The sequence below is a fragment of the Somniosus microcephalus genome, chromosome 26 (assembly GCF_052327205.1).
Source record: "Somniosus microcephalus isolate GS21.2 chromosome 26, FLI_Smic_1.0, whole genome shotgun sequence".
In the NCBI taxonomy this organism is placed as follows: Eukaryota; Metazoa; Chordata; class Chondrichthyes; order Squaliformes; family Somniosidae; genus Somniosus; species Somniosus microcephalus.
Window position 1 is genome coordinate 11,654,243 of NC_141012.1, and position 19,972 is coordinate 11,674,214.

A 19,972-nucleotide genomic window follows, 5' to 3' on the forward strand; every position below is an offset into this window, starting at 1 on the left:
CTGTGTTAGGGCACCAGTGTCTCTCGGCGCTGTACATAGTGTATTGTTTCTCCAGTGTCTCTCAGTTCTGTACATAGTGCATTGTTTCTCCAGTGTCTCTCAGTTCTGTACATAGTGCATTGTTTCTCTTGGCAATGTACTGTGCCCAAGAGAAATGTTTGAACATAAATAAAGTCAAAGAAACCATTTTGACCACTTAAGCTCCTCTTCCCCACCACAGTACCCAACCATTCTCTGAACACCCCTAATGGTTTTTCATTTACCCAATTATTATAATTTATGAAAATGTTATTTCTATTTTCCAGTCCCTCCTCGTTTTGTGGTTCAGCCCAATAACCAGGACGGTATCTATGGAAAAGCCGGGGTTCTGAACTGTTCAGTAGATGGCTATCCTCCTCCAAAGGTCATGTGGAAGCATGCAAAAGGTATGGCCCAGCTATTGGTAAACTCAGTCTCCATTGTTTCTAAAGCCTAGGCGCTGCTTGGTATCTGTGCGCCTGCTGGACTGTCGCTAAAATGTAGCATTTGATGGACTGCAAACTCCACCTGGTCCTGAGCTCAGATTGCCACCTCTGGTTGGGCATATTCCAGGAGGTTCATCGCACAGACTCACTCCTTCAAATACTCCGCCCCCCCACACATCCGCCATTGGTCGCCCGACACGTCAATCATCACTCTTCGTTACCTGATTGGATTGGCTGTTTGTCAATACCCACCTCCAATATTTTTTATAATTAATAATCTAAAGTGTTCCAAGAAGAATTTTCTTTTTCCTTAAAGCCTATGATTTTTCTCCGGGGTTGCTCGCGGCAGTGTCCTGGAGAGTAATATTTAATTCCTGGAGACTCCAGGGCAATCCTGGGGGGTTGGCTACACACGTGGCCGTGGCCATTGTAGTATCATTGATCAACAGGAAAGGTTCCTCTGCCAGTTCCGTCATGTTCAGCCCTCGTTCACTGGAGGGTAGGCATCTCGTTTCACTGGCAGCAATAGTCACTGTCTACCCTCGCCTGCTTCAGCCCACCAGTCGAAGCCACAAGCAGTTCTGAGGAGCCACAACTGAGAGTTGGGTGTCGTGAGTGTGCAGACCAGCGTTTTGGACCAGCCAAGATTCTGTCAAGAGTATAACTGCCCTATAATCAGAGATACCAATCCGACACAAATATAATGGCTAGGTATAACAGAGTGATCAAGTCAGCAGAGAAACATTGCGAACTCCTTTCTCTGCTACACTCGGTTTAGTTCTCTCTCGTAAGTCTTCACTGGGCTGTATAAACACTGTTGTGGAGTTGAGATTATTGCAGACATTAGTGGGGAATAAATTCAAAAAATGCTGAATAAACATTTTAAAATGCACCTTACAATCAAACGGTAATAACCAATTCAAGTCATGGAGAGAACATCTCTAATCTATTAGTTTAGCAGAAGGACATCCTAATGTCTGCTGTGGTAAAAATTCGAACAGGCTTGCCTGTGTCTCCTTGGTCGCTGTTGCCTAAATTGTGCTCGTTATAAGGTGAAGGAACAGTACGGTTTTCAGTCCGATGAAACATTCTGTGATGTGCTCTTTCAATGGAGTGTTTTCAGATAATTGTCTTTGATCTGGAAGGGAGATGCTGCATTACAAAACCCATTACATCTGTGTCCCAGCGGTGATGACATGTTATGCTCCCCGGAGCACCTTCGTGATTAAGCCTGTTCCTCTGGGCCCCAGAGGGATTAACGTCCATGTCATTTCTCACTAATCCTCTGAATTCAATGATTTACCACTGACTCTTGCCTTTGTAGGAAGCGGAAACCCTCAGCAGTATCACCCAGTTCCACTGACGGGCCGAATTCAGATCCTGGCAAACGGCTCCTTGTTGATTCGCCACGTCTTGGAAGAAGACATCGGGTACTACCTTTGCCAGGCAAGCAATGGGGTTGGCACGGACATCAGCAAGTCCATGTTTCTTACAGTAAAGAGTAAGTGGCTTACTTTGCATCTGCTAACTTTTGGGCCATGTTTTCAGAAAAGGCCCAATTGAAATCCATACACGTTGATTGGCATTTTCATCTGAAAGTCGATGCACATGATTGTTCAACATACATCAGAACTGCCGCCCAAGAACTTGATCAATACAAGCTGCTTGACTGCAGAGGTGAAAGAACAATGTTCTAATCTGTACATTAGACTCAACTAGATCATAGAATAATACAACATATTCGGCCCATCGTGTCCTGTGCCTGCTCTTTGAAAGTGCGATCCAATTAGTCCCACTCCCCCCGCTCTTCGCCCATAGCCCTGCAAATTTCTCTTTTTCAAGTACAGGAAACTTTCGATTTACCGGCACCTAAATAACCGGAAATGTCGGTTAACCGGCAAAATTCAGGAGTCGGTTCAGGTAACTTTTTTTACTTTTATTACTTTTTTTACTCCATTTGTTGCTGTGCAAGGGTGTGGCTGCAGCTGTTGCTAAGCTACAGAGACGCTTGCAACTTGTGCCCATTGTTCTGAAGCTGTTGCTAAGCAACAGGGTTTGTTGCTTTATACGGAGCTCTCGGCCCCGTATCTTTTACTATAGCTTTCGGTTATCCGGAATTTTTGATGAACCGGCACCACGTCGGTCCCGTCCGTGCCGGATGAAAGAAAGTTTCCTGTATAGATCTAATTCTCTTTTGAAAGTTACTATTGAATCTGCTTCCACCACCCTTTCAGGCCGCGCATTCCAGATCATAACAGTTCTCGGTGTAAAAAAAAATCTCCTCATTCCCCGCCAGGAGATTTTGCCAATTATCTTAAATCTGTGTCCTCTGGTTACCGACCCTCCTGCCAGTGGAAACAGTTTCCCTCCAGCTGCTTTGTCAAAACTCCTCATAATTTTGAACACCTCTATTAAATCTCCCCTTAACCTTCTCTGCTCTAAGGATTAATCCAGCAATGGAAAATAATGAAGGCTCCCACGTATGCTCACAGACTGTGGGAGTCTGTCTCCATTTTATTAATTTCCCAATACAACTCGAGATTACCTACACCGGAACCAAACTGATACACAGTGAGGTGCGTTCAAAATGTACTATTTGAGGAGCATTTGACGCTAAGTTGGACTGAACCAGTTGAGTCTGCTGTTGTACAGATTAGAATGTTGTCCTTTCACCTCTAGGCTAAAGGTCACTTGTGCTGGCGTGAGTCACACTCCCGGTTTGATGGATAATAAAAGCCTGTGTGAAACTGTGACCTTTATGTTGAATGTTACATTATAATCCCACCAGAGAGAGAAAGCTTCTTTTAGTAAAACTTTCGATTTACCGGCACCTAAATAACCGGAAATCTCAGTTAACCGGCAAAATTCAGGAGTAGGTTTTACTTCATATTGTACTTGCGTTCCTCCATCTGTTGCTGTGCAAGGGTGTGGCTGCAGCTGTTGCTAAGCTACAGAGACGCTTGGAACTTGTGGCCATTGTTCTGAACTTGTTGCTAAGCAACAGGGTTTGTTGCTTTATACGGAGCTGTCAGCTCTCCCTATCTTTTACTATAGCGTTCGGTTATCCGTAATTTTTGATGAACCAGCACCACGTCGGTCCCGTCCGTGCCGGATAAAAAAAAGTTTCCGTAACTGATTAGACATAGGGAAGGACCATTAGGCTCAAGAAGCTCATCCTTTTTTTCAGCCCAAGCACTATCTACCCACCTTCTCACCATATGCCGCGATCCTTTGTCTCTCCATTGACAGTCAGTGGCTCAGTGGGTAGCACTCTCGCTGAGTCAGAAGGTCGTGGGTTCAAGTCCCACTCCAGAGACTTGAGCACAAAAATCTAGACTGGCACTCCTGTGGAGTGCTGCACTGTGGGAGGTGCCGTCTTTCGGATGAGACGTTAAACCGAGGCCCCGTCTGCTCTCTCTCACGTGGACGTAAGAGATCCCGTGGCACTATTCCAAAGAAGAGTTGTCCCCGGTATCCTGGGGCCAATATTTATCCCTCAATCAACATCACTAAAAAAACAGGTTATCTGGTCAATACCACATTGCTGTTTGTGGGAGCTTGCTGTGCGTAATATGGCTGCCACGTTTCCTACATTACAACAGTGACTACACTTCAAAAAGAACCTCTTTGGCTGTAAAGCGCTTTGGGATGTCCGGTGGTCATGAAAGGCGCTATAGAAATGCAAGTCTTTCTTTCAGAAATCCGTTTTCTCCGGTAACAACAGTCCTTCGGCTAAACAAAAGGATCTGACTTGTCTTCTTCCTAGTTTTTGACTCTGCCCCTGAACACTTCACCTGGACCACTGCAATACCTGCATTGAAGCCCAATAACCTGTCAATATTACCTGTCCCATAGAGGGATTGGTCTCACCAGACTTCATTTTGTTGCGGTTTCATAATCCACTTCTACAATGCTGTAATTTCTTATTTCATTAGACTCTTAAATTGATGGAGTTAACCAGCTCCATGATTGCCGATGTTTTTCGATTGTCTTGGTGGGGGAGGGGGCGGGAGGCTTCCAAGAACAACGGTTAGAAACAGGTGATCGATACTGAAGGATGAGAAGTGATTGATTTCCCTCCTGTGGGATTGTCAGACAGATCACAATAAAAAAAAATACTTTCTCCTCGGTGTAATGGACTAATCAATCAGAAGCTCACTAAGAAAAAGGTGAGTTAATGGTTGCCTCAATATGGACAGCACAACACAATTAGAAGTCGTCGTTAAAACACAGGCAAGGCGAAGGGACATTGATCTCCTGGCTCGGATGAATCCCACTATTTGTAACCGGAGTTCTCCCAGTGTCCTAAACAATATTCCTCTCTCAACTAACCGTACCAAAAACAGATACAATCATATAGCACTGAAGGAGGCCATTCGGCCCATCGTGCCTGTGCCAGCTCTGTGAAAGATTCTATCCAACTAGCCCCACTCCCCTGCTCTCTCCCCATGGCCCTGTATATTTTTCCTTTTCAAGTACAAAAACCAATTCCCTTTTGAACGTTACTATTGAATCTGCTTCCACCACCCTTTTAGGCAGTGATCATTCATCTCATTGTTGTCTGTGAGACAATGGATGCGGAATGGTTACTACGTTTGGCTACGGAACAGTCACAACACTTCAAAATTAAGTCACAGCGTGTCAAGCTTTAAGATGTTTCAACGACAAGATAGAATGCTGACATAAATGCAATTGTTCCATTTCTTTGTGGTTGGGAGGTGCTGAATGCATGTTTACACTGAGTGTTGTGTTAACCCTCAGTTGCTGCAGTCATTGATATCCCTTGATTGGCTTCCTAGGCTCAATGGTATCATTCTCATTGCTAAATCAGACGGTGGTGGGTTCAAGCTCTACTCCTGAGACTTGAGCACATAATCCAGGGTGACACTTCAGTACTGAGGGAGCGTTGCACTGCTACAGGTGCTGTCTTTTGGTTGAGAAGTTAAACTGAGGCCCTCTCTGCCTGGTCATGGCAAATTGGAAGAAGAACAGGGTCTCCTGGCCAACACGTATCGCTCAACCAACTTCTTCTCCTTCTTAGGCAGTCCCTCGGAACCGAAGATGACTTGCTTCCACACTAAAAATGAGTTCTCAGGTGACTGACGAGTCCAATGCGGGACCTCCAGTCTCTGTCACAGGTGGGGCAGACGGTCGTTGAAGGGGCGGGTGGGTGGGGTGCTTGGGTTGACGTGCGCTCCTTGCGCTGCCTTGCGCTTGGCTTCCGCTCGCTCCCGGCGAAGAGACTCGAGGTGTTCGGCGCCTTCCCGGATGCTTCTCCTCCACTTTGTGCAGTCTTGGGCCAACACCACCCGACAGAGTACCGGTCATTGACCTCATTTTTGCTGCCAAGTTTCCCTAGAACGGTGACCATACTTGGAAAGTACTTCACAGGTTGTGAAATGCTTTGGGGCGCCCTGAGGCTTTGTGAAGGACGCGATATAAATCCAAGTTCTTTCTTTCTTTCTCTATCAGCCGCGGTGCCAACTAAAAGCATTTTATCCCAATGCAATTATGTTGCGCTGTTTATTGACATTCAATTATATTACTGCATTAAGTAGAAATGAAATGGATGACTTTGCAATTTATGAAATGGAGTGCAGTGCTCGGTCTCCCTTCATGATTGTGAGTTAAGAAATTTAATATGATCGGAAGAATCCCTACAGGCTACAGGAATGGTGGAGGGGAAATGGTGCGGGTGGAGGGGAGAGGGAAGATATTACTAAACTATATCAAATATTAAATGGCTTAAATTCAGAATATTATTTAAAATAAAGCAGGCAAGTCGGAGCAGACCACATGGGGTTGGTTATGCGAGGTGTGTATGCCCAGTGCAGAGTTTCACCAGAATGACCCAACGCTAGCAACAAATTAGAGGAATGTAAATTATAAATTAGATATTGGAAGGAACACTCTGCATGCAAAGGACAAAAAATGTTCGGAATAATCTACCGGGCAGCATAGGAATGAGGAGGATTCAAACTGACGGGAGAGTGAGGCTACTGGAGGGATGAGCTCAGTGGGCTGAGGAGCCATTTTTCCAATCATGCCTTCTGTTCTGTTCTGACCATTTAAAAGAAAGGAAAATAAAGACTTGCATTTCTATAGCGCCTTTCACGCCCTCAGGTCGTCCCAAAGCGCTTTACAGCCAATGAAGTACTTTTGAATTGTAGTCTCTGTCCATGTTCCCTTTAAGCTGCGTGGCTGCATGGTTGCATGGCTGCGTGGCTGCATGGCTGCACTCTAAAGGTCCTGCGCAACCGGAGAGCCGGCTTTTAAATGCAAAAACCGTGCATGCGCGAATTTTTGATTGAGCTCCTTAAAGGGGCTGTGCAGCCCAGAAAAAAATTAGAGGGAACATTGGTTCTTGTTGTAATATAGGAAACACGGCAGCCAATTTGCGCACAGCAAGGTCCCACAGACAGCAATGAGATAAATGGCCAGGTGATCTGTTTTTGCGATGTTGGTTGAGGGATAAATATTGGTCAGAATACTGGGGAGAACTCGCCCGTTCTTCTTCAAAATACCGCCGTGGGACCTTCTACATCCACTTGAGAAAGCAGATTTTGGTTTAACGTCTCATCTGAAAGACGGCACCTCCGACAGTGCAGCGCTCCCTCAGTACTGCACTGTGAGTGTCAGCCTGGATTATGTGCTCAGGCCTCTGGAGTGGGGCTTGAACCCACAACCTTCTGACTCAGAGGCGAGTGTGCTATCACTGAGACGTAGAATTTGTTGCATTGTGTCCTTTTTGCACTTACCTGGTCTCCGATGTATTAATCCTAAATTGAGACAGAAGAATGATGCAGCCTGCCAACAGCTTAACAGATGGCGTCCTTAGTCAACACACGAGGAGACGCATTCAGTAGATGGTTGAAGGCTTGTCCCTCATTCTCCCTCCCACGCTCGCCTGGTTGAGATTGGCAACCCAGTCTCATTAGTCAAGAGAATTCTCTTGCAAATTGAATCAGTTTTTTTTCTCAGAATTCTTCCACCCTCCCACCAGAGCTCCATCCATCTCCCTGGCAACTGTCTGAGGCTGAACTGAACTGTTTGCAACCTTGGCATCCAATTTGATGCTGAGCTGAGCTTCCGATCCCATATCCTCTTCATCACCAAGCCATCTAATTCCACCTTTGTAACATTGCCCGTCTCTGCCCATCTTTTTTTTAATATTAGTTCATGGGATGTGGGCGTCGCTGGCAAGGCCAGCATTTATTACCCATCCCTAATTGCTCTTGAGAAGGCGGTGGTGAGCCATCTTCTTGAACCGCTGCAGTCCATGTAGTGAAGGTGCTGTTAAGGAGGAAGTTCCAGGATTTTGACCCAGCAATGATGAAGCAACGGCGATATCCTTCCAAGTCAGGATAGTGTGTGACTTAGAGGAGAATTTGGAGGTGGTGGTGTTCCCATGCATCTGCTGCCCTTGTCCATCTAGGTGGTAGAAGTTGCGGGTTTGGGAGGTGCTGTCGAAGAAGCCTTGGTGAGTTTCTGCAGTGCATCTTGTAGATGGTACACACTGCAGCCACGGTACGCCGGTGGTGGAGGGAATGAATGTTTAAGGTGGTGGATGGGGTGCCAATCAAGCGGGCTGCTTTGTCTTGGATGGAGTCGAGCTTCTTGAGTGTTGATGGAGCTGCACTCATCCAGGAAAGTGGAGATTATTCCATCACAATCCTGACTTGTGCCTTGTAGATGGTGGAAAGGCTTTGGGGAGTCAGGAGGTGAGACACTCGCTGCAGACTACCTAGCCCCTGACCTGCTCTTGTTGCCACTGTATTTATGTGGCTGGTCCAGTTAGGTTTCTGCTCAATGGTGACCCCCCAGGATATTGATGGTGGGGGATTCGGCAATGGTAATGCCGTTGAATGTCAAGGGGCGGTGGTTAGATGCTCGCTTATTGGAGCTTGTTATTACCTGGCACTTGTGTGGCATGAATGTTATCTGTCACTTGTCAGCCCAAGCCTGAATGTCGTCCAGGTCTTGCACGCGGGCATGGACTGCTTCATTATCTGAGGAGTTGTGAATGGCACTGAACACTGTGCAGTCATCAGTGAACATCCCCACTTCTGACCTTATGATGGAGGGAAGATCATTGATGAAGCAGCTGAAGATGGTTGGGCCTAGGACACTGCCCTGAGGAACTCCTGCAGCGATGTCCTGGGGCTGTGATGATTGATCTCCAACCACCACAACCATCTTCCTTTGTGCTAGTTATGACTCCAGCCAGTGGAGAGTTTTCCCCCTGATTCCCATTTACTTCAGTTTTACTAGGGCTCCTTGATGCCACACTCGGTCAAATGCTGCCTTGTTGTCAAGGGCAGTCACTCTCACCTCACTTCTGGAATGTAGCTCTTTTGTCCATGTTTGGACCAAGGCTGTAATGAGGTCTGGAGCCGAGTGGTCTTGGCAGAACACAAACTGGGCATCAGTGATCAGGTTATTGGTGAGTAAGTGCCACTTGATAGCACTGTCGATGACACCTTCCATCACTTTGCTGATGTTTGAGAGCAGACTGATGGGGTGGTAATTGGCCAAATTGGATTTGTTCTGCTTTTTGTGGACAGGACATACCTGGGCAGTTTTCCACATTGTTGGATAGATGCCAGTACTAGAACATCTTGTCTAGAGGTGTGGCTAGTTCTGGAGCACAAGTCTTCAGCACGACAGCCAGGATGTTGTCGGGGCCCACAGCCTTTGCTGTATCCAGTGCGCTCAGCCGTTTCTTGATACCACGTGGAGTGAATTGAATTGGCTGAAGACTGGCTTCTGTGGTGGTGGGGCCCTCAGGAATAGGCCGATATGGATCATCCACTCGGCACTTCTGGCTAAAGATGGTTGCAAACGCTTCAGCCTTGTCTTTTGCTGGACTCCACCATCATTGAGGATGGGGATATTCATAGAGCCTCCTCCTCCTGTTAGTTGTTTAATTGTCCACCACCATTCACGACTGGATGTGGCAGGACTGCAGAGCTTTGATCTGATCCATTGATTGTGGGATTGCTTAGCTCTGTCTATAGCATGCTGCTTCCGCTTTTTAGCATGCATGTAGTCCTGTGTTGCAGCTTCCCCAGGTTGGCACCGCATTTTTAGGTAGGCCTGTTGCTGCTCCTGGCATGCTCTTCTACACTCCTTATTGAACCAGGGTTGGTCCCCTGGCTTGATGGTAATGGTAGAGTGTGGGATATGCCGGGCTATGAGGTTACAGATTGTGGTGGAATACAATTCTGCTGCTGCTGATGGCCCACAGCGCTCATGGAAGCCCAGTTTTGAGCTGCTAGATCTGTACTGAATCTATCGCATTTTGCACAGTGGTAGTGCCACACAACCCAATGGAGGGTGTCCTCAGTGTGAAGACGGGACTTCGTCTCCACAATGACTGTGCGGTGGTCACTGCTACCAATGCTGTCATGGACAGATGCATCTGCGACAGGTAGATTGGTGAGGACGAGGTCAAGTAGGTTTTTCCCACGTATTTGTTCTCTCACCACCTGTCGCAGGCCCAGACTGGCAGCTATATCAGTAATTGTGCTTCCGAGCCACTCTTGGTGATGGACATTGAAGTCCCCCACCCAGAGTACATTCTGTGCCCTTGCTACGCTCAGTGCTTCTTCCCAGTGGTGTTCAACATGGAACAGTACTGATTCACCAGCTGAGGGAGGGCGGTAGGTGGTAATCAGCAGGAGGTTTTCTTGCCCATGCTTGACCTGAAGCCATGAGACTTCATGGGGTCCGGAGTCAATGATGAGGACTCCCAGGGCCACTCCCTCCTGACTGTATACCACTGTGCCGCCACCCCTGGTGGGTCTGTCCTGCTGGTGGGAGAGGACATACCCAGGGATGGTGATGGAGGAGTTCGGGACATTGGCTGAAAGGTATGATTCTGTGAGTATGACTATGTCAGGCTGTTACATGACTAGTCTGTGGGACAGCTCGCCCAATTTTGGCACAAGTCCCCTGGAGGACTTTGCAGGGTCGACTGGGCTGGGTGTGCCGTTGCCGTGTCTGTAGCTGGTGCCGAAGTCGATGCCGGGTGGTCCGCCCGGTTATTTCTTATTGTTTTTGTAGCGGTTTTTTACAACTGAGTGGCTTGTAGGCCATTTCAGAGGGCAGTTAAGAGTCAATCACATTGCTGTGGGTCGGACTCTACTATTCCATTGCTCTCCAGGCTGGCCACCCATCTACTACCCTTCATAAACTGAAGTTCACCTAAAACTCTGCAGCCCGTATCCTAACTCGCACCCACCACCCCGACTGACATTGACTCCCAGTCCGGCAATGCCTCGATTTTAAAATTCCCACTCTTGTGTTCAAATTCCTCCATGGCCTCACCCCTCCCGAGCCCTGTAATCTCCTCCAGCCCTATAACCCTCCAAGATCTCTGTGCTCCAATTCTGGCATCTTGCGCATCTCCGATTTTCTTTTCTCCATCACTGGCGGCCGTGCCTTCAGCTGCCTGAGCCCGAGCTCGAGCTCTGGAATTCCCTCCCTAAACCTCTCCGTCTCTCTACTTCTCTCTCTCCTCCTTTCAGTCGCTCCTTAAAACCTACCTCTTTGACCAAGCTTTTGGTCACCTGCCCTAATTTCTCTTTATGTCGCTCGGTGTCAAATTTCGTCTGATTACGTTCCTGTGAAGCGCCTTGGGACGATTTATTGTGTTAAAGGCGCTGTGCAAATGCAAGTTGTTGTTGCTTTGCTCACAAGGTTTGACGGTCACATTCGGCCGGGCAGGCGCCCAATTGGCCGTGGACGACTGTCCATTGAAGCCACGTGTGTGCAGCAAAAAAAAACTGGAGCACCATTCAGAAGCTCTGTAGGCCGATTATTGTTTCTGATAAACAGATGCAGTGAAGACGGAGACATTACAAACCAAGAAAAAAAGAACCCAGATTATTCAAGTGATCCCATTAACATTCATGTAATTCAATACCCTTTGAAACGGCTGCTGTGCTCCCAGCTTGCTGGTGCTACACACACCAGTGTGGGAGCTTTTCTTTGAGTGTCTTATCTCTGGCTGACAAATTGTACTCCATTCCTGTCTTCCCTTTGTAAGCCCATGAAGGGACATCGAGCAGCAGAAGGAGTTAATTCTGGAATTATTTTCACTGACGGTGTTACTCTACTCGTAAGACGGGTCCTTTGAAAGTAGAAAGGAAACTAGCCTTGCAACACAATCAATCTGAAATAACAACAGAAGATGCTGGAAAAACTCAGCAGGCCAGGCAACATCCGTGGAGAGAAATTAGAGTCGACGTTTCGGGTCAAAATCCTTTATCAAGACTAAAGAGGCCCAGGGAATGAAATAGATTAAAAGGCCAGGCTGGGAGAGAACAAAAGAAGTGAAGAGACATTAAGAGGTATTCAAAACCAGACGAGATGGTGATAGGACTAGTGGAGACAAAAGACGGCTCTAGATTAGGTGTGAAATGCGCTGGCAGAATGGGAGACAGCGGCCATGTGGGAGAGAGAAAGAAAAGGAAAGGGGGGGGAGGAAACCAAAACAAAGGGGTGGATAAAACATATAAGTAAAAATGTAATAGTGGCCGAGGTTATGATCTGAAATTGTTGAACTCGATATTGAGTCCGGAAGGCTGTAAAGTGCCTAATCGGAAGATGAGGTGCTGTTCCTCGAGTTTACGTTGAGCTTCCGTGGAACAATGCAAGAGGCCAAGGACGGTGAGGTCCGAGTGGGAATGGAGCAGTGAATTAAAATGACAGGCAACCGGAAGCTCGGGGTCCCCCTTACAGACTAAACGGAGGTGTCAGGTTAGGCCAATCTGAATCAGGTTAGGCCTTGTTACTGGTCTGCGGAAGTAGCTGAGAGTGTGTCGAGTGGTTTCAAACTTGAGATGCTCAGGAGGAGCTATGTGTGCCTGGCTCTGAATTTCAAAGGTGCTTTAATATTACAGAAGGCCAGCTAGCAGCAGAGGTGCGATGCTCCCTCAGTTAGCTGCATTTATACGAGCCCATTATCCCTGAGCTCAAATCCCTCCATGGCCTCGCCCCTCCCTATCTCTGTAACCTCCTCCAGCCCCACAACCCTCCGAGATCTCTGCACTCCTCCAATTCTGGCCTCTTGTGCATCCCCACTTCCTTCGCCCCACCATTGGCAGCCGTGCCTTCAGCCGCCTGGGCCCGAAGCTCTGGAATTCCTTCCCTAAACCTCTCCGCCTCTCTACCTCTCTCTCCTCCTTTAAGATATTCATTAAAACCTACCCTTTTGACCAAGCTTTTGGTCACCTGTCCTAATATCTCTTTATGTGGCTCGGTGGCAAATTTGTGTCAGATAAAGCTATGTTAAAGGTGCTGACATGAACCTTGTCATTCATGTGGAAATGACTTATGAAATAATACTGGGCGGCCTGCTGGTGGCGCTGTCCAGGGAGAGTATAAATACTCGGGCATGGGCCCAGCTTGCTCGGGACATTCTTTAACAGGAACTAGTGAAGGACACAACTAGACCGCCATGTTGTAAAACAGTTGATTAAAGCCTTGTTTAACGCTTAGACCAAGTGCCTAGTAGTTTTCATACGTCAGGTGCTATATAAATGCAAGTTGTTTATATGTGGAGAATTGATGGCATTATAGAGCCCTGAACATTGTGTCATTGGGTTAAGGGAGCTGGTTTCAGTAATGTCAAGACGTGGTCGTTCACTCAATATATATTGCAGTTGGGTTTCTGCATTATGTAGCAAAGCCCCTACACGACCAACACCCAACTGAAAAGTTAGAGGCGGAGCAGAGCACACGGGGTCACTCGCCCCAGTGGGTATAAAAGGCCTAAAGGTATCTTTTGTGTGAACGATAAAAGACTGTGTAACACAGTAAAGGTTGAGGGGTTCAGATAAACGACACTAATAACCAATAGTTGTGTTCTAATGGGGCCTTTTGCACTTGTGTGGAACGGGATACCTTTGCCGCCTTTAGTTAGAAAGCAAATACAAACTACAGTACTGCGTTTCAGCCTGGTCAGCATCCCAGAGTGTAGCAGGCCATGAATAAAGACCCAGAGGTGCATGGGAGAGCAAGTCTTCCAAAGGATAGTGGAAATCTGGAGGCTTGGGGGTAGGGAGGTCAATTGAAAATTTCAAAACTGAGATTGATAGATTTTGGTTAGGAAAGGGTATTAAGGGATATGGAACCAAGGCGGGTAAATAGAGTTAAGATACAGATCAGCCATGATCTAATTGAATGACGGAACTGGCTTAAGGGGCTGAATGGCCTATGTTTGTAAGTAAATTCTGTAGAAATCGCAACTTTCCCTATGGAACAGTACAGAATTAGAGCCAGGCCATTGAAGGGGTGATGCCAGGAAATACATCGTCACACAAAGGGTAGTGAAAATCTGGAACTCTCTTCCCCCAAAAAGCTGTTGAGCCTGGGGGGGGTCAATTGAAAATGTCAAAACTGAGATTGATAGATTTTGGTTAGGTAAGGGTATTAAGGGATATGGAACCAAGGCGGATCTAATTGAAAGGTGGAACAGGCTCGAGGGGCTGAATGGCCTATTCCTGTTCCTATGTTGCTAAGGCTGTGCGTGGATATGAGAGGGCCACAAGAGGTCCATATTATAGTAGCACTGTAGTACATGCACAATGAGAGCTAGTCTTGATACCTGTGCAGTATCTGTTCCAGTTTGACCCATTGCCACAATCAATTTCCTGATTTGTAATCGGCCTAGCTACTTACAGAGATCACCAGCTGGTTGATTCTTGCTTTAAGAAATTGACCTGAAACTGAGTAGCAAGCTGTTGGCTAAGGGACACTGCATTTCTTAATTGTCGATAGCAATACTGTGACTGTCAATTCCATATTGATTAGGTTCGAGGGTCATTTGTTTTTTTACACCAATTAGCGCCCATTAATGGCTATGCATTCTGCACACCAGTCTGTAACACAGCACAGGCAGAGCCATTGATCCCCCTTAATACCCTGTTTACACAGCAGTTTATTCACCTCCACCTCCGTGTCTCCTGCGATTCCACATTGCCACATGCTCCAGCTGAGAAAGGACCACGAACGGTGGAGCGGCAGAGATACACAATTTCATTTTTTAAAGCTGCTTTTCCCCGGGTGAAGCAGGCGAGGGTAAATCACGAAATCCACATCACAAGTGGGAGTCCGGCAGAGCTGGAATTGTCGTTAGATATTTTTGCAGTTCGTGCCGGTCAGTGTATGTCCCGTACCCCAGCAAGTGGCATATCTGATTGGCAGAAGCACATAACAAAGGCAGCAATGCCCAGAGTAGGCGAGCACATGCCAGTGAACTGTTCTGAAGGCAGAGGCGTTGCTCGATCCAGCCATCCTTGTGAATTACAACTCCAGTCGCACCAACGAACTTCAGGGTGGTCGATTCGTATCGACGTTAACGGTCCTGTGATGGACACAATTGCTCATTGATTCTCAATCAGTAAGCTACAAGCATGAAACTTATAAAATTCTAACAGGACTGGACAGACTAGATGCAGGAAGGATGTTCCCGATGGTCGGGGGAGTCCAGAACCAGGGGTCACAGTCTAAGGATAAGGGGTAAGCCATTTAGGACAGAGATGAGGAGGAATTTCTTCACCCAGAGAGCGGTGAACCTGTGGAATTCTCTTCCACAGAAGGCAGTTGAGGCCAATTCATTAAATATATTCAAGAAGGAGTTGGATATATTTCTTAAGGCTAAAGGGATCAAGGGATATGGGGAGAAGACAGGGACAGGGTACTGAATTTGGATGATCAGCCATGATCGCATTGAATGGCGGAGCAGGCTCGAGGGGCCGAATGGCCTACTCCTGCTCCTATCTTCTATGTTTCTATGAAAATTTAAGTAAGTTTTTGGTTAATTTTGGTGTCATCGAGGTGAGGGATGTTAGTGCTGCATTTGGAACCCAATTCACAGAATCGTCCAGCGCAGAAGGAGGCCATTCGGTCCACCGTGCCTGTGCCGGCTCTTTGAAAGAGCTATCCAATTAGTCCCACTCCCCCTGCTCTTTCCCCGCAGCCCTGCACATTTTTCCTTTTCAAATATTTATCCAATACCCTTTTGAAAGATATGATTGAATCTGCTTCCGCCACCCTTTCAGGCAGCGCGTTCCAGATCACAACAACTCGCTGCGTAAAAAATATCCTTCACATCTCCCCACTGGTTCTTTTGCCAATTACCTTAAATCTGTGTCCTCTGGTTACCAGCCCTTCTGCCAGTGGAAACAGTTTCTTCTTTTGCGATGTGTCAATAAATTTCACACAGGAGTTGAACAAATATCGAGTTGAGAATGGAATTGGCGATTGCAGGAATAGGTATTGACATGAATCAGTCATTCATGAAAGAAAGATTTATGAAGTAATACTGAGCGGCCTGCGGGTGGCGCTGTCCAGGGAGAGTATAAATACTCGGGCACGGGCCCAGCTTGCGCAGGACATTCTTGACAGGAACTAGTGAAGGACACAACTAGATCTCCATGTTGTAAAACAGTTGATTAAAGCTTTGTTTAGTGCTCAGACAAAGTGCCTAGTAGTTTTCTTACATCAAGCCTTGCCTCAAATGATGAACTAGCCCACTGGCGTCTGTGCTGCTGGGCTGGGTGGATATGCGGATGAATGTTCTTGATTAACCTTTGAGATTCTGGGAGTATTAATGTAAATCTGCCAAAGCAACAGGGCATGGCAGGTGCAGGGTTGTGAAGAGCAAAGTTGACGATAAATATCAACAAGTATTTCTTTACACACAGGGTGATTAACAGCTGGAACAGGTGGCCAAAACGGGAGCGACTGAGGTCAGGGACACTGGATTAGGTTTAGGAGGAGCTGGACACTGTAATGGGAGGACGGCAGGGCTAGTAATGGACTGAAGGGCTCCCCTCATCCAAATTGATCTTGTGAGTTCTCCGCCAGGGTTTAAGCGGGTGGGTAGAGTCCGTGATTGAACATATTGTACATGGTCAACAGAAGGAGCAGGCTTAATGAGTGGATTGTCCTCTTCTTGTCCTAAGCCTCCTAATGTCTTTTTCAAACCAATCATTGACTGGTTTCACTATGAAGCGTGAGAGGTTTTTCAGCACAGGTTCAGCATGAATGAGGCTTTCAGTTGTGAACAGCCTTTTCCATTAACTGCCCTGGGATTTAAGTGGCGCTGAATGTAACGTGGTCTTTAGTTTGTTTTAATGAGGACCATTAGAAGTGTGGAGAGAGCTTTAACACTATTCATTATTTGATCCAAGCTGCCTCTCCCCTCGCTCCAGAGGTGACTGACTGGGGTCGCGATCTTGAAAAGCTCTGAAATGGGAATTTGATATTAAATTCTTCACACTGTCTCGGACCCAAAAACTATTATACGCAAAATGAGTAAAAGAGCTAGAATGTAGAGTAACATGACTCCATGTAAATGGGTAAAAATGTACAGCAAAGTCTGAGTACTGAGGCACTGCTGTACTGAAGGACACGAGTTTGATGTGACAATCCACTGAGGTTCTGGTCTCAATGACACTGTTGTGGGGAGGTCACAAGCAGGGCTGCAAAAAAAGAGCAGGTCAGAGGCTGGATATTCTGCACTGCCTGAAAGAATGGTGGAAGCAGATTCAATAGTAACTTTCAAAAGTGTATTCTGCGGCGAGTGTCTTGCCTCCTGTCTCTCCAAAGCCTTTCCACCATCTACAAGGCACAAGTCAGGAGTGTGATGGAATACTCTCCACTTGCCTGGATGAGCGCAGCTCCAACAACACTCAAGAAGCTCGACACCATCCAAGACAAAGCAGCCCGCTTGATTGGCATCCCATCCACCACCTTAAACAGTCACTCCCTCCACCACCGGCGTACCGTGGCTGCAGTGTGTACCATCTACAAGACGCACTGCAGCAACTCGCCAAGGCTTCTTCAACAGCACCTCCCAAACCCGCGACCTCTTCCACCTAGAAGGACAAGGGCAGCAGGCGCATGGGAACACCACCACCTCCAAGTTCCCCTTCAAGTCACACACCATCCTGACTTGGAAATGTATCGGCCGTTCCTTCATCATCACGGGGTCAAAATCCTGGAACTCCCTCCCTAACAGCACCGTGGGAGCACCTTCACCACACGGGACTGCAGCGGTTCAAGAAGGAGGCTCACCACCACCTTCTCAAGGGGCAATTAGGGACGGGCAATAAATGCTGGCCTTGCCGGCGACGCCCACATCCCGTGAATGATTTTAAAAAAAGAGGGAAAATTGGAGGGAAGACTGCCATCACCTCCCAGCACCAGGATCAAGAGCAACATATGACGATTTGGGGTGAGTTACTCAGCCAAACTCTCAGCCACAGGACGTGCACGGCCTGACGAGACCAGGAATGGAAGATGAAAAACCACTGGGCATTAGGGAGTTGCACGGCGAGTTCCCAATCTCAGCCATGCTGTCACATGAAAGTATCAGGAGACGAGGTGATTTCCGACAGTGCAGGTAAATCGCCTCAGACCGTTCGAAGTCTGCTTCAAGCTCCTCTCCCTCCCACAGGCTTTTTAAATCCAGAAACTTGGTGCCACTACTCGATTTATCTCAACTTCTATTCGTTTCAATCTTTTTGGGCCCTCCAGCAAGGTCTCTTCAAAACAATCTGGTGCACTGCCTGAATGTTTGTTGTTCAATGGGCAGCAGACAGAGATGGCATCGTACAATAATACAGGGCACCCTTGGTGAGTGGAACATGGTATACATCCAGTGACTGGCTATACCACGGGGCTTTAAGAAGGTTGCACGTATTATTTGTTCCTGGGATGTAGTTAACATTGGCAAAGCAGTATTTACTGCCCCTCCCTAGATGCCCTGAGGGCAGTAAGAGTCAACCACATAGTGCGGGACCTGTAGGCCAGATTGGGTAGGGGTGGCAGATTCCCTTCCCTGTAGGGCCAGGAGGAGCAGGAATGTTCCTCCCAGGCCTGACCAGGAAGACTTTGCCCCCCTCCCAGCCCTGTTATTGTCTGCCCCCTCTAGCTAGCCCGATCCGGTCCCATTGTCCTCTTTCTCCATTCCAATCGCTGGCCCATTGTCCTCTCTCTTCAACACCCCCCCCCCACAGTCACTGGCCCATTGTCCTCTCTCTTCAACACCCCCCCCCCGACAATCGCTGGCCCATGCGTGGGTTTCCTCCGGGTGCTCCAGTTTCCTCCCACAGTCCAAAGATGTGCGGGTTAGGTTGATTGGCTATGATAAATTGACCCTTAGTGTTAGGGGGATTAAATACGTGGGGTTACGGGGATAGGGTGGGATATGTGTTGGTGTAGGGGTTACGGGGATCGGGTGGGATATGTGTCGGTGCAGGCTCGATGGGCTGAAATGGCCTCTATCTGCATTGTGGGGTTTCTGTGATTCTGTGATTCTGTGATTGTCCTCTCTCTTCAACATCCCCCCCCCCACAATCGCTGGCCCATTGTCCTCTCTCTTCAACACCCCCCCCTCACAATCGCTGGCCCATTGTCCTCTCTCTTCAACACCCCCCCCCCCCACAATCGCTGGCCCATTGTCCTCTCTCTTCAACACCCCCCCCCGACAATCGCTGGCCCATTGTCCTCTCTCTTCAACACCCCCCCCCCACAATCGCTGGCCCATTGTCCTCTCTCTTCAACACCCCCCCCCTCCACAATCGCTGGCCCATTGTCCTCTCTCTTCAACATCCCCCCCCCCTCCACAATCACTGGCCCATTGTCCTCTCTCTTCAACACCCCCCACCCCCAACAATCGCTGGCCCATTGTCCTCTCTCTTCAACACCGCCCCCCCCCTGACAATCGCTGGCCCATTGTCCTCTCTCTTCAACACCCCCCCCCTCCACAATCACTGGCCCATTGTCCTCTCTCTTCAACACTCCCCCCTCCACAATCGCTGGTCCATTGTCCTCTCTCTTCAACGCCCCCCCCCCCGCACAATCACTGGCCCATTGTCCTCTCTCTTCAACACCCCCCCTCTCGACAATCACTGGCCCATTGTCCTCTCTCTTCAACACCCCCCCCCCGACAATCGCTGGCCCATTGTCCTCTCTCTTCAACACCCCCCCCCTCCGCAATCACTGGCCCATTGTCCTCTCTCTTCAACATCCCCCCCCCCTGCACAATCGCTGGCCCATTGTCCTCTCTCTTCAACACCCCCCCCCCGACAATCACTGGCCCATTGTCCTCTCTCTTCAACACCACCCCCCCGACAATCGCTGGCCCATTGTCCTCTCTCTTCAACACCCCCCCCCCTCCACAATCACTGGCCCATTGTCCTCTCTCTTCAACACCCAACCCCACAATCACTGGCCCATTGTCCTCTCTCTTCAACATCCCCCCCCCTACAATTGCTGGCCCATTGTCCTCTCTCTTCAACACACCCCCCCCCCTCCGCAATCACTGGCCCATTGTCCTCTCTCTTCAACGCCCCCCCCGCTCTCCGCTCCACCACCGTGGCCCGGTACTTCCATCCTGTACTCACTGCTGGGGGTCGACCCCACGGGTCCCCGGCTGCGGCCTCCTGTCGCTTGCTTGTGTTCCGGCCCGCCAACCAGGCTGTCAGTCTGGC

General features: G+C 48.2%; 1 protein-coding gene across 2 annotated transcripts in view; it reads left to right on the forward strand.

Moving 5' to 3' along the window:
* dscaml1 (Down syndrome cell adhesion molecule like 1) overlaps window positions 1–19,972 on the forward strand; it is a 703,857-nt gene that overhangs the window by 486,331 nt on the left and 197,554 nt on the right. For both annotated transcript variants that reach the window (XM_085967838.1, XM_085967839.1), the window contains 2 exons: window positions 306–425; window positions 1,789–1,965. In XM_085967838.1, the coding sequence (XP_085823964.1) occupies window positions 306–425; window positions 1,789–1,965 (297 nt within the window). The remainder of the gene's footprint in view (window positions 1–305; window positions 426–1,788; window positions 1,966–19,972) is intronic.